Source organism: Macadamia integrifolia, chromosome 1 (genome assembly GCF_013358625.1).
Source record: "Macadamia integrifolia cultivar HAES 741 chromosome 1, SCU_Mint_v3, whole genome shotgun sequence".
Taxonomy (NCBI): Eukaryota; Viridiplantae; Streptophyta; class Magnoliopsida; order Proteales; family Proteaceae; genus Macadamia; species Macadamia integrifolia.
The window spans coordinates 9,585,197-9,608,346 of record NC_056557.1 but is presented as its reverse complement, the minus strand read 5'-3'; the positions used below and the strand labels follow the sequence as shown (position 1 = coordinate 9,608,346).

Genomic DNA, 23,150 nt, shown 5'->3' with positions numbered 1-23,150 from the left:
ATTAATCCAGACTGCAACTACAAACCATAGCTATAATCTCGCTTCTTTCATTTTGCACCTCATTCTTTGCCTGATAATTTCAAAATTCTTATTACCGCTTACACAACTCATCAGACAGAATGTAGTTCAATCAATTAAATTGGAAACAAGCAATTCCTTATTGGATTTACACGAAACTTGAATCATTATACATGAAAAATCAAAATCGCTCAAATGAGAATGGACTCAGCAGTGATTCTTCGAGTTCTCGGAAACCTTGGTAAACAGCCTCAATCTGGCTCTGTAGAAGAGCTAAACACCTTACTTCAGTCAAATACCTGCCATGCCAAAATTCAACAGGAAAGAATGAAGATTATAAATATCTTCCATTAAGGCCGGAATAACAAAATTGAGACACAAGATGCCAACCAATGAAACCGGCTAAATATTGAAGTTTAGATTGCGAAGTCGTGGATAGTTCCACGTTTCTTAGAGGTCAGATTCTCCCTGAGTGGTCTTACTCGTAAATCATTTGGGAAGACAAAGGTGGCTTGCCAGTTTTTCGAATGTAAATTCTTAATTCTTGATGGGTTTCATTTGCATGTTGAGAAGGTGTGATCTGTTTCTCTGAGTTGGGGTAAGGCAGGTTATGTTATTTTTTACTCTTCTTTATTATTGTAATTATTTCAATAAATTTTTAAGAGCTTCCCCAGGTCCCAAATAATATTCAGGTTAAAATATATAATTTTTTTCTATTGAAGTTTAATCACTCAACTAACTAAAGAAAATCAAGCATTAACCATATACAATCCCCCCCCCCCCTTTTTTTTTGGGTGGTACAACATTGTAATAAAACAATGGATAACTTAGAATTTGGATTTCCCTCTCTTGCTCACACAACCATGTAAACATTCTCAGTGACTGAGCAGACTTCTTTTGTTTCTTGCCAAATTTTCCTCCCACTATTACTACTCTTGGTATGTTAACAATCTAAATTTTGCAAGGAATTTGTAGGTAAGTTGGATTTTCACACATCTAGTGATAGTAAAAAAGAAAATGGAATTTAAGGCTGGAGGAACTGCAAGTTCTATTTGGCAGGACCCAAATGTCAATCCAAAACATAACAGAGGCAACAAGCCAGTTACTCTTAGCATTGTTGAGCAGAGAAATGAACCTGCAAGTAGTTTCTTGCTTGAGTGGGGAAAGAAAAGCAATGTCAACAGCTACCAACGCTTTAAGATAGCGAAATAGACATGGACTGAAGTAGGAGATTTCTGGGCTTATTACCGAGTTTAAATCATGTAACTTACGTAAATAGGGAACATAACTATGCTGTACACAATCTAAGTAGGTTTGGAATGAAGGGACCTTATGATAGGGAATGGCTTCAACCAGACCCTGACATGATTGCCGTGTGATTACTCACTAATAACTCTAGACATTTGTGGCATCTAAAGATGATGAATGCAAACAAAACACAAATACAATAGACAACTAATTTGAGAGCTGTTCAGTAAATCACACCAACTGGATGCACCTAACTTTTTCTGTGGAAGGTAAAGCTAGAACTCGTCGTGTGCCTACCAAAACTCAAGGATGAAAATTTATCAGAATTTATATCTACACCCAGCTTCATCTTCATGGATAATACAACTAAATTGGGGAAAAAATGAAGATATCAAGCCAATAATCCCCCCACACCAAAAAAAAAAAAAAAAAAACTACTACAGTTGCTGAGGATATGATGTCTGTTGCACATGGTGATACAGTAGCATTAACCTCTATGAACCAGTTTGGAACCCAAGCCAAAACTTGGTTTTCAATTCCAGTACAGGTACTTTGGGCATTTCCTTTATTTGGGATTGATTCTGCATTCCAGGGCACCCTAAAAAAAAAATTCCAAGGAATCCCAAGCCTTCTGTGTATGCCATAGACATGTGCTACATAATGATAGTACATATATGTGCCATAAAATGATACTAATTACCATACATGCCCATGATGGTGGAGTTTATTAATTTGGATTTATTACTTTTTGAGGAAATGATGGAATAATTTTTGTTTTAGGCTCTGTTCGATGATGATGTAAATAGGCCTCTTTTACTGCCTCAGTCCGCAATGTGTCCTACTAAAACTGAGAACCTACTCAAGACCAACCCAACCTGAGAAAACCAAACCCAAAGGACTAGATTAATTTGATTGGATTGAGCTCAAACTCAAAAATCCCCAATCCCAGGTTGTAGAAACACAACCCTAAAAAAAGAATGGGAAAACAAGAACAATCAATCACACAATGTACACAGATTTATGTGAATTGGCCAGATGTGCCTACTTCCGTGGTGAGATGAGATCATGTTTCACTATCAATGGAGAATAGGGTTACAACGCTCGTCCTCACACCTCTCTCAGCTTTCTTGCAGAGAAAGAAACCTCACTACAAATAAAAAGCGAAACCCTATATAGGAATCAACCCACTTTTTCCACAGATGAAATTCAAGACATCGTACTCCCAACAGATTGCATTAGACGTGGCTGGGCTTGAATTCCAATACCTCAGGTTGGGCTTATATTTTCAATTGATAGTTAATACCAGTCTCTATGACGAACTGTTTGCCACTTCACACAGTTGGTGAAGAAGCAGAGTTTACTAAATCAAATCCATAGAGAAACTTATCTGAAGAAGTTGTAAGAACTAAAAGTACAATTAACATGGTTATAACCTGGAAAGCAAACATAATTATTTACTTCAGGATATTAAAGAGAGAAGAAAAAGTATGATACCTGTTAGATGCACTAGCGATTTTATCACAGACTCCTTGATTTATGACAGCAGCTTTCTCCAAGGATAATGCTCCACCGAGAATAAGAGAAGCTTCAGTAGCACTAGTTCCCATTTTCTGCCCAAGCACTGACGTCGCCCATTCACGAAGGACCACAAGCACAGAACAGAGAAGGCGCAACCTAAGATTTGGTGATGGTAATATAGCTCCATTCAATAGCAATCGGTCATAGGTGCTTAACACAAGTTCAGCAGAACCCTTGCAAGCAGAAAGAAGAGCCATTGCAACATCTTCATCTCCAACAAGTTCAACTTTTGAAACAGATCGCTCCTGCAAAAACAGATGGGCACTTTATTAATAGAAAGCAAACATTACATATATATTCACTAACAGAAACACACCAAATCAACATAAACAATATCAGAGGAAAATCACAACTTCACAATTAGCAAGTTCCAGAAATATCAACTAAAAGAAACCACTTCAGTAAATGTTAAACATCGTTACCAGTGCAGCCTTCTCAAGGTGCAGACATAGTGGATCTAGAGGCAAGCCAGCTCCATCTCCAGGATAAACATTAGAACCGACCTTCTTCAACACCATACAAGCTTCAACAATTCCACCCTTTAAAAGAGCTTTGTCAATTACTCTGGCCCAGGTCTTTCTGACAATACTACTATCAGCATCTCCAGAATAATTAGCAAAGTAGAGCATTTCCAAACATATCTGTGAGCAGAATAGCATGTCGAAGAAATTGTCAAACTTGATGTACCATGCCTGACTATCAACAATTAAATGATTTTACAAGCAAATATGGGAATAACAAGAGATGCTCCAGCAGAAGATATAATATAGATAAATATATATAGGGAAAACTGGGGAAAAACCCTGACAAAAGAAGGACATTGAAGATGACAATAATGGGGGAAAAATAAAATAGGAATTCTGTGAGAGAGAAACCTAGCGTAGTTGTCACAGCACCTAGACAAACCAGGCAGTTGAGGGGGAAAATTCAAGGCGACAACAGCACGCCTTGACAACTATGAAACATAGCAGATGAGATTACTGTGGCCATCAAACAACAGGACGATAACTAATACATGAAAACACCAGCAGACGGATCAAAAGATGTGAATAGAAATGATTATATAAAAAGGGCATACCCAGTGCACGAGGCTCCTGCCACTGCTGGGTCTAAGGAGGTTCATAATGTATGCAACCTTACCTTCGTGGAGAGGCTGTTTTTACTTGAAACTGCAACCACTAGGTCGCAATGGACCAACATCTATAAGTAATGCAATTGTTTTTCTTTCCCCCATTAATGGAAAGGTGCGTCTTCTGATGAAACCACTACTCCCCACATAACAGACAGTATTGCAATGATTATATATGAAACATAAATACAATGGACTAAGAACTAAAAGTATTGCAATTGTTTTTATTTTCTCCATTAATGGTAGGATGCATCTTCTGATGAAATCACTACTCCCCACCTTACAGACAGTAATACAAAAGGATACCATTATCTTAATTATAGCCAATTAAACAACAGGCAGCCTTAGCAGATAAAACCAAGACATGAATAAGACTGCCTCACCACTGGGGAGACCCCCATCATAGTAGAGTAAATGAGTAATCTGTGAAAGATAAACATAACAATAGTTTGTTGAAACTACCAAGATTCTGATCAAGTTTGAATCGAAATTTCCGTTTTTGTTCGATTTTCGGTCGAAACGATAAAAAACAGTGCATATAAAAGCATTTAGATTAAAATGGGTCGAAATTTTGACTTACTTCATGAGTTTCGACTTGTTTCGCCAATAAGAATGGGAAAACTCTAAAAAAATCCCAAATTTGGTTTTTTTTTTTTTCTTTTTGTCAAATCACCTATATTTCTTAGGGGAGAGGGTTCTTTGAGCAAGCAGGGTCTTCTACACCCTCTCACAATGATTTTTTAAATCATTCTTTTTCATTGAAAAAGAAATAATATAATAATCTCATGTGTGAGGGTGTGCAGTACGCCTCAGGCTCAGAGAACCTTTTCCCATTTCTTAGTGGAACAAAGTGTCGGAGACTACCTGGATTTCAGCTTGCTTGTATTCTTGACTCCCATATCTTTGACTCTTTGTAATGAATCAGTAACCATATATGATGTATAGCATTGATATTTATGAAATGGTTCATAAGTTTATGTCTATCAATTCCTAATACATATTAAAGCTGTTTTAATTAAATTGTGTGATATGGTACTAAACTTTGTGTGGAATTGGCCATATTAGAGAATGTATACAGCAGTGTATTGTGTATACTACCAAACTAGTTCCGAAGTCAAACTACTATTTTGGGTTTTTTTTTGAGGGTTCCACTATGTATAGACCTAAAATAAGGTTTCCTAGAAATTTCAGGACCTACTTTGACCATTTTGGGACTCGAAATCCTCCACCGAAACTTACAACCGAAAGCTTCCTGAACTAAGCTACATAAGGCTGGTGAGTTTTATTTTCACTACCTAAGTCCTTTAAGTCAAATTACTTTCCATTTACATCTTCATAACTCATAAGCATTGACAAGTGCTTTGTATCATTTCTACCCTATTATCTCAATCCGCGGCACCAATACAAGCACAAACTTGGGATAAATCAAGAACTAATAGATGCAGTTCAAGAGGCGGTGGCCAATGTGGAGCCAAATCCATCTATACAATCAAAGTGCAAATAGGAGGTGAGACTTGTAGTTCCTTAAGTATTTCTAATCAATGTAATTACTCGATTTGGTATTACTGCTAACTTACCAATGTTTGAAATGGACATAAATAAAGAGCTTCAAGGATTCATATGGGACATTCAGTCGTGCAATTGCAAAGTCCGGTTAGGGTAGTCCTGTGATTCATATAAGTATGTACAAAGTCCAATCACTTACCTAGAATAATCTAAAGTAGGTGAATGATGAATGTATATGGGAGTGATACACCTAACTTTAGAAAGATTGCTCAAACATGTTCCACCTCCGGATGTGAGCTCAACTAGAGTACATTCTCACTTATCCATTCCAAGAGGCAGAATTGATTGGCCACAAATAGCTGGAGCACTTGATATATATGCACTACAACATGACACTAAAGATGGAGCACATATGCATAGTCATGAAAATGATAAAGATCCAATTGAGCTTTGAACATCTTCCAAGAGGACTCAGATGAGAAGGGTCCCCTCTACGAGGATGAAGGATCAAGGTGACCCCATGTTGGATAAGCCTGGTGGTAGGTCCAACCACAAGATAACTAACCAAATGGGTGCCAATGTTAACGACTCTATGCCTTTTTGAGAGGGCCGAGTTCACCCACAAACACCCTCGCCTTTTGGGTCCCAATTTAGCGGGGTGTTACATCGATTGGTCGCATTCCAATAACCAGACTCGCACATTGTCCCCATCTATTGGTGGATATGATGATGATGGTGATGATGTTACTAATGGGGAAGATAGATTTGCATTTTTCTGAGAGTATGACCATGTAGAGGTGGAGCCTGAGCTAGAGCCCATCCAATTCACAGGAGAGACTCAGTTCAATCATGCTACATAGGATGTTGGCCACAGTGCACATGCCCCCACACATTCAGACTACTCGAGAGACTTGCATTGTCAGTTTAGACCAATTCTAGAGGATAGAAAGGATAAGGATGTTACGATCTTGTCTAACATTTGGAGGCCTGAGACCAAAGAAGAATAGTGGATATGGTGGGTATGGGCAGCCACGATAGTGCGTACAGTGGTTATGAGAAGTATACGTCTTCTTCAGTACCCATTTGCATATGAGGGTCAATCACAGGGTGGGTCTTCTTTTGTGGATAGCATCTTCTCATACTGAACCCCCCAACAAACATATCAGCCCGATCCACCGAGCAACTTCAATGGGCCCACATTGGCAATCGTCTACTCGGTCCAATGATCGATATCCTAGATTGGGTTGCCTAGAGTTTGTCGACAATGACACATTTCAGGCTGATGTGTTGGAATTTCTTAGGCATACCATGACATGGACGTCTTTGCGATAGACTCAGGGGGACAGTTTCGTCAACGGCAACAATCTATGTGGTACTAACATAGAATCGGAGGAACAGTTATATGCTTGGACTTGACTACTTGTAAGTGTACTATTAATTGGGTTTTCTTCATTCCTAATGCATATTTGAGTTGCTTTGATTGAATTTTTTGAATTCTTGCATTAAATTATGTGTAGAATAAGTTACATTAGAAAAAGTATATAGCAGGGGGCGATATACACTAACAACCTAGGGTCCAAAACCAAACTACTATTTTGACTATGTTTTTCTACAATCTAAAAGTCCCAATAAGTTTAGAGATACTTAATTAGAGCTTTCGTAAAGTTTCAGGCCAAAATATGGCCATTGAGCCCCGCCCCACCCCAAAAAATATATATATATATATATATGGCCAAAAACGAATTGACCACTTGAAGTTTCAGACAGGTTTTGGTCGAAACCCAAAATTCCGAACCTAAACATTAACAATCTTAATGATTTTCTTCCACAAATGAGAAAACCAACCTCCCAAAGCTCAAATGGAACTGCATAATCATTGTACAATTGATTGATGCTTTTCAAATCCACTGATAGCTCTTTGGCCTTTTCCCGTGTTGTGCTTGCAAGATTGGCATCAGAAACCAGACTCCTCTGAGGGGAAGAGTCATCGGGAGCAGAATCAGAAGTACCAGACAAAGCTTCTACCCTTGAGGCAATAGCCTCCAGCTCCTCTTTGATCTTGATTTGAAATTGAATAACAGCAAGCTTCCCTTCAAGCAAATCCAACAACCCATTGTCAAAAGCACCTTTTGCTGAACTTGCAAGACCATCACCATCTCTTGCCTTCCTTGCCTGCATAACCGCTACTGAGGTATTGACTCCTGGTTTGAATGAGATGAGATGAACTCATTAGAAGATCATCAAACACGTGGTTAGAAAAATCACATAGTTAATAAAATATATATATATATATACATATATAAAATAAAATGAGAGAGAGTAAGAGAGGACAGAAATTAGGGAAGGGAACAGAATTACATTTCAAGAATGTCAAGAATAGCAGCTAAATATTTTATTAACACCTTTGTTCTAGTGTAGCGGCATCAACAGCATCAGAGGAGTGTCTTTCTGCAAGTCTCAACAATACACGAGCTGCAAGGACATGCTGCCGCTTTAATACATAGTACCATGCCAAGAGTTCGCAGTACTTGACTTGATTAGCAGTAAGCAGTGATCCTGAGTGATCCATAGCAGAAGATCCAGAGGTTATGGCTGAAACAGGCTGACCCTAGAAAAGGACGATGGCGTAAGCATGAGAAAAAAGAAGATAATATAAAATGATATTCAAAAGAATCTTCAGGTTTCATATTCAAATGAGACCAACAGCCTTTCAAATAAGTAATATGAATGGAAACAGAAGTCTATATCAATGCAAGAAATTTATCTCAAGAAAATCCAAAATATTCAAGCTTTGCTCTGTTCAGGCTATCGTGGAGTCACTGAGTGAAGTCCTCACATTTCAGTATTTGGTCTTCAAAGAAAATTTAAAGCAGTCAATACCTCTTGTATTGGCTCACGGGCAGCACTCAGAAGAAAAGGCACCAAATCAGGACCGCCATACTGCAACAGCTCATTCTCAAGGCCCAGAACAATCATTGTCCTGTACAAATGCTCATGAAATTCTCTGTCAGGTGACTGGACACAAAGCTGAACAATCTGGTGTATGTATCTGTCCCAAGAGGCTTTATCGAGGATAGGTTGCACAACAGGTCTAACGGGAGAATCCAATTCCCTCCTCAGGGAACGTAAAGCATTGGTGATTATCTCGCATCACGGCTCATGTTTTGCTAGGGCATTTTCTTGGATGCTCGCTTCAATTTTCTCACTGAAAGCATCACCCGCAGGAACAAGAGCCTCTGCCTTTTGCAATGCTAGATGGACCACAGCTTCATAAAACCTGCATAAACCGTCGATTTTGTGATTTGACAAGTAAAAATGCAAGAATAGGGGCAATAAATGAACAGCACAGTCTTGGACAATGAGAGTAAGTAGACCTCAAATCTTCAAATCGTTTGCATATGCTGCTCAAATCCACTGACTCTGGTACTTCAGTTAACAAATTAAAAGCCTCTCTAGACAGATTCTCCTTCTCTTCAGAGTCAGCTGTGGCTGCAGCTCTCTCAAGACTCTCGACAGAAAGATAAAATTTGTAGTCAGACTCCTTGTAATAGCTTGGACAACCTTCCCATAACTTCCCACTGATAGCATCCACTGTTCCCAGCCCATCTGAACCAATATAATACTGGAACAATAAATGGCATTAATTTTGTAAGCAATTGGACTTGAAAATTAAAACATGGTAATCTAACACACTACTAACATTGAGCTAACAAATACTCAGCAAACAGCTAAGCATAGTTGTCAAAGTGATTAGGCAACCCTACGTTGTACGGTTGGAGGGGGTGCCTAGGCACTTACGTGTCACCTAGGCACCCTAGGTGTGCCGTATGTACAATACAACAATATATAATTATGCTTAAATGCAAAATAGAAGTCACATCAATGCAATATGATATAATTATGCTAGTAATGACCTAACATGTGAAAATCAACACATAATAAACAAACTTGAGGATATAATATAAGCATATTCATAAAAAAAACAAAGCAATAAACATAAATCAATGAAAAACTTGTGTTTAAGTGTCAAAAAAATTATATAATATAAGGTGTGCTACTGTGCTGTCACTATGCCACAAGGCAATGCCTAGGCATCCAGAGTGACACCTAACTAGCATCAAGGTGGTGCCTTGGACCGAAGAAGGTGCATAGGCAGCGCCTTGACAACTATACAGCTAAGTATTCAGTTGAATGCTAAAAAACCAGAGCAGGTGATTACAAGATTTACTCAGGGAGTTTGCAATATAGCTAATTCATGAATTACCTCCATAAGAGAAAATATAAGCCTTTTAGCAAGCTGATCACCCTGCTCAGAACAAACTAGCTGATGAAAGGTCAATTAAACTAATGATTGCCGCAGACTGACATCAAAACCTTGGAATAAAAAAAGTGCTTCGCCAGATCTAAGGAGCAACTGCCTCACACATTCCATTGCTCTCACCTGTAATATGACATACCAAAATTTGTAACGGAACTTTGAAAGTGAACAAACACTTATTAGAGAATCAGAAAGCCCAAACAAAGATTTCAATTTACCTCCATGGCAGCCTGTTCTGCAGGACTATATGGAAAGCGCTGATGTTTATTAGATGTCCCGCCATCACTTGACTCATTATTTTGGGAGTAAGCACCAAACGAGTTTCTTACCATGCGCTGGTCACCAAGTCCTACAATGGAACCAGTTACATCTCCCAGACCAGCAACACAACCATAGAGTCCCCTCCTTTGGTTTCTTCGTGACCTTAAAAACTGCTCTAATGAACGAATCTTATTTTCAAGGACTTCCATCAACCCAACAGAAAGTCTGCAAACAATCACCCCATTTTCCACAGCGGCAGAACTTACATTTCCCTTGACAGCCATAACAGGAAGCTCCCACACAGGAAAAAGCAACCTAGATAAGCACAAGCAAAGTCCTTCATGGGAACCAGAAAAAATAGGTTCAACCTCTTGAAAAACCTGCCCCATGCTGAGGCCTCCAGGGGGTGTTCTTGTGTTTGAAAATGCATTACAATCTTCAAGTTGTGGCATTCCAACAAGTTTTGGGTCTTCAAATGCTTCAGCTGCCTTCTCAGCAACAGCATTGGTTATTATGTTTTCAGTATGGGCCAGCATTAAACACATTGCCGCCACTTCTCCTGCTTCAAAACGATTAACACAATCCTCTAATATTGATCTTGGTGTATTGGACTCTAACAACCTTCGCAGAATGTCCACTGGCCTGTTGAAAACCACTTCCATCATGCCCATGGTACTAAATATGGCAATCCTCCTCCTTGGTAGAATATGTTGCATTGCCACGTCATCTCTACTCCACAGTTTTCCAGATTGCTTCACACATCATTCTCCTAAACCTTCAAATCCAAAGGATTCCGAATCTGAATACAGTGACTGCACAGTAGCAGCTGTTTCTGGGAGTAAATCAGCCACAAAAAGCATGTGGCCCTCTACAGGTAGTGAAGATACAGATTCCCTTAAAGCCCGAGAGCTCCTTGAACTTGTCCCAAAACTACCTGAGAGAGATGACTGTGTGCTTGAATCCCTGCTCACAATGAGAAGAGCGGACAAGGATGGGGGCGAGGAATCAGAAAGGACAAGAGTGCCTGCAGGATAGTATGCCGCTTCTACATTCAAAGACAGATCCTCAGCCTGTGATCAACTAGCAAGAGACATGGCTCCAAAGGTATGCCCACTAGCGACCCCTAAAGGAGTTGATGGCCTGATTGTTACAACCTTTAAACAGCATGGCTTCTGAGTTCTGACGAGAGATATTTAGTCCACCCAAACCTCCAACACTGTTCACACTAGAAGGAACCGTGGAAAGGTACATTCTCCTACCATCTGAAAAAACAACAAGAAGGTGTAGCCACTTTGATTCCACGGTTGATAAAGGTGCAATGTGAACTATTGATGGTTTTGCTGCCTGGTTAGCAGCTCTAGATCCAGCAGACTGTCTGCCCCCATAAGGTATTTCCCTCTGATTGATCAAATTCCTCTCTTCTGCAACTTTCTTAAGTGGACCACTACCATCTTCCCCCAGATCAAACACCTGAAGTTTCATCTCCTCTGTTCTTGCATAGAGAATGTGTCTTTCATTATCCACAACCACTTCAACGATGGGGTCAATAGCTCCAAACTTCAACCCATTTGGTACAACCCACCTGTAACACCAGTGCAGCCTATCTAAGCTTAAAAGAACATAGTAGCAAGTCTAACTTAACCATCATATATACTCAGATAGAAACGGACCAATCAATGAAGCAGTAGAGAAAAATAACTTGAAATAACACTTCCTAAACCTGCTGTAAGGCAAACTTTACGACAGCATTTATGCCAGCCTGAGCCAGTCATATACTGCATCTCATAAATGTGACCATCACGGTCAGCCAGGAAAATATTACCCTTATCTGTACACGTGATACATGTCATTGTGACACCATCAGATGGTACTGTATATTCTTTCAAGGGCTGTAGTGAAACCTCAGCATATGGATCTGTTCCATCTCCCCTACCGGTGCAGCATACTCCTACAAGAACCAACTAACCGCAATAAAGAGAGGTTCATCAGTAACCACTAGCATCAGCACCAAAGGAACTACAAAAATTTAGAATTAAATATATATATATATATATATAAAGACAGAAAAGAGAAAGTCCATACCATAGAGGCTATTCCCATGGACATAAAAACTAATATCACAAACAGGAAAGGGAGCAAGTCAAAAGAATAAGCACAGAAAGATTTGAGGATAAAAGAAAAAATTATATTTTTTCCTATCTCAACATTTTTTCTTTCTTTATTCTATGTCAAACCTACCTCAACAAGACTTGCTAGGACTAAGAGATGCTGGATGGTTTTGATAAAGATGCCAGGCTTAGATTTGGCCAGGCCAACAGCACAAATAGCTTGTTCCTCACCACTGTATTCAGGGCACTGACCATCCCTGTATGAAAAGGAACATTATGGGGGTAAAATATAGACCCAAGGAAACAGAAAATGTCAGCACACAAAGTAGCATGCACATAAAACTAGAAGCCATTGATCAGTTTCAAGCATGAGCACACAAAGATAAGATCTTAGACTAGCTATAGTTTGGAGTTAGCTGAAACTCAAATTTCAAGATTTTTATGATGCAGGAATTTTCGTCAAATTACTTCTATGATCATCACTGGCCTTTTTGGAGCATCAGTTGGACTTCATCTCACATTTGACAGAAACAAGGTAGGGAGAGAGTGGAAGAGTCTGTTTGAAAGATAGTTCCAAATTACAAGATAGTAGGACAACTTGTGGCTACTACCATAGAAACAAACAAAAGGTCGTAATAACAAAATTAGACTAGAGCAATAATGGGAATGGTCTTCAAGTTCAAATATAATACTCAATGAAACATATCATAGAAAGTAAAAAATTGGTTGTTCAATGAAGCATATGCGTCAGGTAGAACCCTTCAAACCCTCCAAGTGCCAAACCTCTAGGTCTTCGTAAATGGGACCACCAAGTTTAGAATGAGCAACATAATAAAGTTAAAATGTTTTTTTCCCAAGAACTTGAACTGTCTTCTTTGGCAATATCAAATCATCCTTGATCCTGGTTCCAACCTTCCAGAGGTCCCTTGCACATGCAGAAGGTTGATGACCAAGAACTACATCTTGTCAATGTAGAAGCTGCACTCTACCAGTATACCTTCTTGGAGCATTTATTTGAATAATTGAACAATCATCGAATACCTAAAATTTATCAAATAGATTACAGGCCTATAGTCTTAATCTATTTTCTATGGGACAGAAAAATCTCTAAGAAATAAAACTCCAAACTGCTCTTCGACAGAAAATCTCACCATTTATCAAAACGCCAAAGAAATAAAGAGTTATCTACCGATGCCCATGCTCGACGTAACTCTGGAAATATTCCACATAATGCCATTCCTTCCCCACCAGCTGCATTATATCTTTCAGTCAGCACAGGACGTAATTCCAAAGTATAGACCACTTCAACCAAAGGAGGCCACTAAATGGAATGAAACAAGTAAAATGTGAGAAACAGCTTCTACTTCCAACCATCCTAGAGGTCTAAAAGGAGAGAACCACTAAGTAATCAGATCGATAGGGACAATCATATAAGCATCAGAAAATGAACACAAAAATAATACAGCAAATAGCCATAATAATGAAGTACGATACTTAAGAAAGGATCAAATTTTCTCCGTTTGCACATATGTGACATCAGTCGAAAGCACCACAAATAACTAAACATAGTAACGGGAAAATCATTAGCTGTCAAGAACATGACAGCGGCAGACAACATGTAAACAGAACGATGTCAACATTCACAAGCACTGATACCACAGACCCGGGTTCAGAACCCATCTTTATCCACTATACTTTCAACTAATAGCATATCACCACAACTGCAGAATAGGGAAGAGACTGAATGTATAAGTATTCTAGGATGGTTGTACAATTTCATAGTTCTATTTTATTGGAAAAAATATATAAGAGTTTTATTAATAGAGTAGAAAAGGAGATAGAAGAGGAGAGAAAAACAAAGGAATAAAAGAGCTCACAACCAACACCAGCACCACCACTAAGAAAGACCACACGTGCCCTTACAAACCTTGAAAAAGATAACAGATATACATATGGAACCAGAAACACCCACAAGCACAGGTACACCACTTGACATAACCCCCCCCCCCCAACCCATCTGTCAACACACTTCAGATTTATGGTTTTAGGTACCCAATTGAAAAGAATTCCGAGGCAGACAATATTTCAGAAACCCAAAACAGTTGCACCCGATAATGCGTCAACGTTATGTTAAGAATGCTTAGTTTTTTGTTTACTTCGTTTTGAACTTTCATAGAATATTTCGAAATTCACCTCTCTGGGATGAGACGAGTATGCATGACTTGCGGATTTAGCGGCTTCAAGGGCCTCTTCCAGGTCGATCTGAGCAGATAAATCTCTGCTAATGCGATCGCTCACGACAAGGCCAGCAATAGTGACATCCCTGACGACAATCTCCTCTTCCCTCAACATTTTCCAATTTGAATGATAAAAACCCTGATGAGTATTACAAATGTGGGAAAAAATGTAACTAAATTGTAGTGTTCTAGGGCACTAGAACATGTATCAGACAGCAGAAGAGGCTTCAGTTCAGCTAAGATTGAAGAGATTGGAGAAGAAATATAGTTTGAGGATTGAAACAGTTGGATTGTCGGGAAGATTTGTCGCGTCAAGGGAACTGGGAAGAGGGTTTGTTGTGGGTTTAGTTCCAGTTGGCGGGTATTTAAACAAGTTTGAAAAGGAAAAATAAACGCTACCCGGTTAAAATTTTGAGAATTTTGCAAACCAGGGCTCCAACAGATGTGTTAATTTGCAAAAATGGGGCTCCAAAGATTAAAATTAAAAAATCAGCAATTATATGTGTCATTTAAAAAAAATGCCCCATAGGATATCCAAAAGAGACAAATGAAATGGGATAATTATTATTATTATTATTTTGGTAGAAATGATATTGGATTATCATTCTTGGATAATAGAGAATTTCCTCTCGACTAATGTGGCCTTGTGATTGGGTATTGTACAAGGTTGAAACTGTTAATCAAAAGGCTTGAACCTCAATGGTGAGAAGATTCTCTCTTTTATCATGGATGAATATAAATTTGGTACAGAAAATGGATTAACTAAACATGAATTGTCTACCACTTTTCAATCAAAAAGTTTTACAGTGAAAGTTGACATTCAATTGTTAAGGATTTTAGCTAATCTATGTTTAAAAGGGGTATGATGATTACAATGACCCTGTCATGAAAAAACCCATTTGAAAGTCCAAAGGTGCTTCTTTTGGGATCAGTAAAAACAGAAGACACCTAGACTCAAAATTTCTTTATACCTTGTGAAGCATATTATGATAACCACACCATGATATGGATCAATGCCATGCCAGAAACAAGAAGCTAAGCATCAAACTTCTCCGACCATATTTGAAGGATGGCCAATCAAGTCAATCACCACCTCACATGTGCCTATGTCTACAAAATCCAAGAGGGATTATGTGATTTGGTAAGAGATGAGGGTCATTGCAAATTTATATATTTAGGCCCTCTAAATAATTGATACATGATCGGTTACAATCTCAGTAATGGTAGGTACATCAAGTTTTCACACACTAGAGATTTAAATGGTGTGGAAAAGATATTATGTAACAATAGATATATTATCGACTATTTATAAATAGGGACAGATATTTATGGCGATTGATGACTGTATTTTTACCGCGAAAGTTCATGAAAACTCTCTTTTGCATGTCGATTTTTGTTTTTGTATGTTTTTTTGTTCCCCCTATTTTTCTGTTAGGGTTTTGGTCGTGTTGAGCACTTGGCAGATGGATTTTATGTCCCGCCAAAAAGTAGAAATGTTTGAGACAAAGACTGGTTTGCTAATTGCCATTCCCTGTAGTTCACACTTCACAGAATGACCTCGACGCCTTTCTTCAACGCCCTTCGAGCCTCCTCTTCAATCTCGTGGAAACAGGCAAGCCCTCCTCCCTCCTCTCTCTCTCTCTCTCTCTCTCTCTCTCTCTCTCTCTCTCTCTCTCTCTCTAATTGTTTTTTACGATTACAGACTGGTAAGCTTCAGCAAACACTGGCATCGGTAATCGAGAAGTCAGGAACAGCGCTCCATTCCGGCGCGTTTTCGACGGCAAAGCTGTTCCCAGCGAAGGCTGGGGAAGGGAGGTTCTTCATTTGTGGTGATCGTCGGTCAAGAATCCCTGCTTCAATCGATTTCGTTACAGATACTACCCTCTGCACGACGTTGTGCAAAGACGGAATTAGGATTCGAACGGTTGAGCACTTGCTTTCGGCTTTGGAGGGCATTGGGGTGGATAATTGTCGGATTGAGATTGATGGGTCGGATGAGGTAGATTTAATTTACTGAACAGTTTTGTTATATTCGATCAAGTCTATTTCCCCTTTTAATTAATGGAAATGGTAGGATTTCAAATTATTCTGAGACTTCGATTTCGTTGACTTATTGTTGTGATCCAGCTACATACCATTTACCTTTTTTATTATTTCTTCAAGTTGAAAGCATTAGATGTTGCCACAATATAAATTGTTTTGGTTCTTTTGTTGGGAAGATACTGTATTTTCCTGATGGAATAGTGCTTAAACATATGGTTCACTAAGTCAATACACCTTCTACCAAAAAAAAAAAAAAAAGTTTAATACACTTTCCCCAAGAATGGGTTATCTGCGCGTGTGGTTGGGACTTTATTTTGTCCATTCTCAAGATGATTCATACACTTTCATTTATTGAAAACTGAATTAGAATAGCAAGGGATGCTTTTTATCCTGGAAAAACTTGTGCAGCTATTGTGTGTTAATTTTTATTCTTTTTTCCATTTTCCACTTGCCTTATCACTAAGGAAAACATTTCTGAAATCTTTGTTTATCCTGAAATCAAGTAACTCATTCTTCATTGGTCCATTTCCTGAGTCATATGCATACGGTTTTTCCAAATAGACAAAATTTATCATAATAAAAAGCAGAGATCATCAGTCTACTTTAGGCTTGGCTGTGATCCTCAACCTCTAGAGAGTCCCAGGGAACAACAGAATTAGCTTACTTAGGCTCTATAAAGGGAAGGGAAGTAAAATTTTCATACTTAAAAAAGAATGTTTGTAATCATTACCCGATGTGACTATATCATTAACTTCAAATCATTCCATATTTGGTTAGTAAATTTCTCTTTACTTTGCATCCAAAACCCTTTGCTATAAAACCTAAAATAAAAATTACATGTAAAATGTATCATTACTAAATATGGTTAAAAAATGAAGTAATTTATACAATCACATGTGAGTAATGCTTACAGAAGTTTCTTGTTAAGTATGAAAATTTCACTGCCCCTTCCTTAAATATCCCTTGCAACCAAACATAACCTTTTGTATGACATAGTAATGGAACATACATATATGTGTATAGACTATTCATCTTGATAAACACGAATTTCAACTTAAAATGGGACCATGATTGGAAAATACAAGGATGAACTAGAGCAGCCTCAATTGACTGACATACAGGTTCCTTTATTGGATGGATCAGCACAAGAATGGGTTGAAGCAATAAAGAAAGTCGGTTTGTGCATGGCAAAAGATTCCAATGGCAACAACATGGGAAAAATGGCACCTTTTCTTCATGAACCTGTGCATGTGTGGAATAATGATTCTTTCATAGCTGCATTCCCTTCTTCAAAAGTTCACATCACTTACGGGATAGCTTTTCCACAGGTACGCTTTTTTTTGGCACAAAGGCTGATTATACTTCTGTTTTGTTCTTTTGCATATTTATTAATTATACTTCAGTTTTGTTCTTTTGCATATGTATTATACCTTTATTTTTGTCTTCGTTTTATTAATAATTATTTTGCTTTAAATATAAGGGCTATTTGATATATTACTTGATATGGTTTATGCTTTGGGTTTCGGAACTGTTCATGTAAGAAAAGCAACCAAGATTATGGGAAAGACCAGAATCATGAACGAAAATGAGAAAGAATGAGATATAGTGAGAACATTAGGGATCATAAAGAAAATAAGAGGGGGGGGGTTACACAGTGCACGAGGCCCCCGACACTGTAGGGTTTGAGGAGAGTCATAATGTACGCAGCCTTACCCCCGCTTCACGGAGTGGATGTGAAGTCTTGAAAGGTTCATTATCTGGACATAATAAGAAGGTTTCTTGATTTTAGTTTTCATGATTGGTTGTGGTAGGGAATGGGGTTGGCTTGTTCATTCAGTAAAAAGAAAAAATTGGCTTCTTGGCTTGTTCGCAGGTTCAGAGCGGTGATCTTAAATGCACAAACAAAGCAAACTGACAAGAAAATGAAAAATAAATAAAGAGAAAGGAAATAGAGAATATATTGGCTAATTTGTCTCAGATTCTTAGGTTGGAGTCTTACCATCCTTAGCACCTTTAAAGGGTTAAGTCACATTTTTCTGTGAGAGAGACCATGCCATTGTACTATCATTTTATCATAGCGGTGAATCTTAGAACATATATTCATTATTGTTTGAGGTGGCATGGCCATGTTCAACGAAGGCCTTTGTAGCCTCCAGCATAGAAGAGTGGTTTGATTCATATTGAAGGATCTAAAAGAGCTAGGGGCAGACCTAAAATGACCTTAAGAGAAGTGGTGAGGAAAGACATGCATAACTTAGGCCTTGTATCAAGTATGATGTCCAATAGAGCTGATTGGAGGGCAATGATCTATGTAGCTGACCCATTTAGTTGGGATAAGGCTGAGTTATTTTCGTCGTTGTTGTTGTTGTTGGTTTACCCAAAGGATTTAGGTTCCTTTCCAACTTAATAACCTCCTCCCTTATTTGGGTTGGGATCAGGAGTACGAAAGCACCATCCTATTTAATAAGCTATGCTTTGAATGATCTAAATTATCATGACAACACAACATCTGCAGAACGGATTGACACACCATCCTAGTTACCAAGAAATGCTTTGAATGCATCATGACTTAACAACATCTGCTTAAGGAATTGATCTCCAAAAGAAAGCTCAAAATCTACTGTTAACTAAGTTGCTTGAACCCAACATACATATGGGCTACAAGTCGACCTGGTTGTGAGTAATTTATTGTACCTAACCTTCTTGTGAAGTCATTCTGCAAATAATTTAATTTCAGGATGTAATGAACAGAAAATTAAGGTTATCCTTATAAATAACATTTCCGGTACTAGTCCTCTTTATGTAATCCAGGTTGGAAGTGGGATAAGTATTCTGATTTCTAACCATCTATTCAATGCTACAGTGCCACCCTGAGTACACAATTATCTTGATTTTTCAGGTGCCTGCTATTGGCTACCAGTGGTTCTCTTCTTTTCCCCTGGATGACTCTTTCTATGCGAAACAAATAGCATCTTCACGAACCTTCTGCATTTATGAGGAGGTATACTTCTAACTTTCCTCAATCTATAAGTGTGTTTCGTTTCTTTGTTGTTAGGAGGTCGGCATTGTACAGTCAATGATGTGATGCAGTAAATTGATGATTCATGGGAGTAAAAATTGTGATATCTCAGCTTCCAATTGCTAAGGTCTGCTTTAAGTTTTCGGGGAAAAAGTTTATTACATACAATTACTAAATAGAAATATCTTTTCTAGAAAATTTTAACATCTTTATTGGCCCTCTCCCATGATTAACGCTTAACAGCCCCCTCCCTTCCTCCTTCCTAGTAAGAAAAAATAATTTCTTGATTTTAAGAGAGAATCAAGGTAGTTAATTTTCAAAGTAGAAGATTTTTGAAGTACGTTTTTGGCTGATGAGTTGGCATCATTCTTATAATTTGGATGAGTATACTGATAAACATTTCTACACCACCAGCTAGGCTTGAATATGCACCTTGAGCTTTTTTACTTTGGTTTCCTTAGATCATAGGTGTCCTTTGTACAGTTTTTCTTTTTCAGATTGGATAGGAAAGCTAAAACAATAAAGACATGTGGAAGCAGAAGGTAAAAGCATTTAAAAATTTGTGTAATCGACATGCAGAATATACTCATTTGCACAATCCCTGCAAATTGAACAGTCAATTACTCACAAAAATCACCTGCTTAGCCGTTTGAGCTCTTTCTAAATGGGTTTCCAACCAATAGGGTGCCCAGTTACTGCACTCTTTTAAAGATGACGTCAAGCAGCCTCCCTTTCACAGGAAAAGACTACAAGGAAAATGGAAAACCTTCTGAATATTTTCTTTAACAAATCCAATAACACAGCTATTTACTGAAAGTAATGGACAATGGATGATTCACTTTCTCCAGCAGTGAATACTATGCTAGTTAAGGTTGTCAACCATCCATCCTTCGGTATTATATATTTTCTTTGACATGATTTTTTTTTTGTTAAATTATTTTCTTTAACTTTTGTTAACCAAATTGAAGGGGTTCCTATTCATGTATTAACATTGTCCTTCAAGCCACATCTGTTGAAACTGAAACTACATGAAAAATTGCTTGTAGGTGGAGAGATTACGCAAAGCTGGATTGATTCAAGGGGGTTCGGCAGACAATGCCCTTGTTTGTAGGTAACATTCTTCATCCATTTCATGCATTGCACTCATGGTTGTAACCAAGAGATGACATTGTGCAAGTCAGTCAATTTGGATTCATTTGGATATGCTACAGACTTTCAGTTATGGTCAGCCCACAAGGTGGCTTAGTGACAGTCCTATGTATTCATCTACACTCAGAGACGCATGAGGACGGGAGTTCTGTCTGGGCTTGGCTCTGCTTCTTAGCCTTTTTCTTTGTCTTTGAAGGTTCTATATTGTTCAAAAGAGAATGGGGTAGTTAACTCATTGTTCTGCAGTCGGTCTTCTATTTTCTTAAGATGGTTATTGTTGTTATAAATTAGTGACTTTACTGGGTAAAATGTTCCTATAGTTCTAAGGTTCTTTTGTGAAGAAAATAACTATACTTGACTTTCCTCCCTTGGTAGCCTTACTTCCAGGAAATTGATATCCTTCTGTTGGAGAAAAGAATAGGATATATAAAAAATCTAAGGGAATTGCTACACCCTTTACAATGTCATTTCTCACTGGATTGGTTGGTTCTTTGAAAAATGGCATCCGGACTATTAAAGAAATATTCACTCAAAGCCTTAAAATCCATATGTTACTATCCTTTTTGAGTTCACTTTGATTAAGAATGCAGACACTTCCTGGACCCCATTGCCACAAAAAGTTCCATATCTCAGTTGTTCAAGTTTTTCCCAAATCAACAGTACTGTACTTTATTTGCCTTAAAAAATTCTGTCCATCTTTCAGTGGCACTTGCATAACAAATTATCCATGGAGGAAGCTATCCAATTAGGCTTCCTCCCCATTTGATTGAATGAATGTATCATCCTCTCGTTGGTGTGTTCTAAGTGTTGGTAGAGAAGTATAGGAGTTGTCTGGATCAGCAAACTAGTTTAATTAGGAGTTTTGAGAGAGCTCTGGTCAGATAGTCTCAATTTTTAATTGTTTTATTTTGATCGGATCTTACATGCCTTCTGCAGTGCCAGCAAAGGTTGGTTGAATCCACCATTGCGTTTCCAAGATGAACCTTGTCGCCATAAGGTTTTAGATCTCGTGGGGGACTTTTCTCTTCTTGCACAGAACGGTAATCAAGGGCTTCCAGTTGCACATATTGTTGCTTACAAGGTATTTTCCTGTCCTTCGTTGACTGTCTTTCATATATTTGACCCATAAAATTATTTTTGCCTTTCTGAAATCATTGATAAATTCATGCCTTCGACAAAATATCAGAGGATTAAAATTTGTTTTAGTCAAATAGGGCTGATTTGTAGCATCCAGCTCTCAAGAATTGCTTCCCCTGCCATAGGTGATAAATCTTATTGTATGTCAAACATTTAGATTTTGGGGGGCAAGGCATTTGTTTCTCAGATAGACTGCAAACAAGAAGTTACACAGATGCGATAACTATTTTAATCATTTAGTTCTTAGAACCACTGCTATAGCATGTTACATCTCCCCCCAAGCTGCTTACATTTCTCATTCCTCTAAATATGGTGTCTCCAACATCTAGAAACAATTAATTTGCTTTTCCTAATGACTTCCTGTTGATATCCAAAAGGGCTGAAACGTTGAGGGTGTATCCTTTTATCAGTTACATTCTACATGTTCATTCTACCATCATACTCAAGACATCATTCTAATTATATGATGCAGGGTGTATCCTTTTATCAGTTACATTCTACATGTTCATTCTGCCATCATACTCAGACATCATTCTAATTATATGATGCAGGGTGGTCATTCGTTGCATGCTTCATTTGTACGAGGTTTGTCAGGTTTCTGTTGAGTATGAATGGCCATCTGGGTATTGTTTTAACAGTGCAGGTTGAGGCTCCTGCGTGTGTGCTGATTTTGACGCCACAGACCATTACCGTAAACCCGAAGACCTGCTACAGCCAGAGAAGCTGGACATGGATTGTACATCTTAAAATGTGATACTGTCAAACAGCTGTAGAGTTGGTTAGCATGGCATTTGGATCCAGAACTCTAATTACATCGACATCTCATGATCTATTTTATACTTTCTCTAGAAAAGTGGTTCATCGCTCTTTTATTCCTCTTTAACTAAATTTGCCAATGTGTATCGCGCGGAGTGCAACCTTGGCCAAAAAAATAGGAGTTTCACTAAATCTCTCACCAAAATATTGTCTGCTTTCTTTTTTGTAGAAATAAAAGCTGCCTTTTGTCACACTCCTAAAAATGCAATTTTAGTTTTTGTTCTCCTATTTGATTTAGGTTGAAATAATAGATTTTTTGGGGGAAAATTTGTGACAGTTGCAATCCTCAAAATGTGACGCTGCCTGTTCATTCTCTAACTTGTAATTGTAAGTGCAATTTTTTTGGGAGGCAATTTCTTAGATCTACGAGATTAAAAAAATAATAATAAAAAAAAATTAAAAAAAAAAATTATAAGTCAAGTACACGTCTACAAGACAAAATAAGTGTATTACAAAAACAAACTTGTTTGTTTTGTAATTAATTTTTTTTATCTCGTAGATCTAGAAAATTTCTATCATTTTTTCTTTCTGTTTTGGGTGGTATGTAGGGTGTGAGGGTGGAACTTAAAATAAAATATAAGCT

At 38.1% G+C, this 23,150-nt stretch overlaps 1 protein-coding gene and 1 pseudogene across 2 annotated transcripts; one reads left to right on the top strand and one right to left on the bottom strand.

Moving 5' to 3' along the window:
* Positions 1-27: 27 nt before the first annotated feature.
* Positions 28-14,724, bottom strand: LOC122092857 (annotated as a pseudogene).
* Positions 14,725-15,753: 1,029 nt separating this feature from the next.
* LOC122093314 (probable UDP-3-O-acyl-N-acetylglucosamine deacetylase 1, mitochondrial) lies at positions 15,754-22,760 on the top strand. Of its 2 annotated transcripts, none has more exons than XM_042663721.1 (7): positions 15,754-16,015; positions 16,106-16,402; positions 17,568-17,774; positions 19,346-19,447; positions 20,512-20,576; positions 21,551-21,695; positions 22,390-22,760. In XM_042663721.1, exons 1-7 carry the CDS (start codon positions 15,956-15,958, stop codon positions 22,417-22,419), a joined length of 906 nt encoding a protein of 301 aa, XP_042519655.1. In that variant the 5' UTR covers positions 15,754-15,955; the 3' UTR covers positions 22,420-22,760. The 2 variants fall into 2 exon arrangements, with proteins under 2 accessions (XP_042519655.1, XP_042519583.1); XM_042663649.1 differs by having other exon boundaries at positions 15,756-16,015; positions 22,303-22,760.
* The last annotated feature ends 390 nt before the right edge of the window (positions 22,761-23,150 follow it).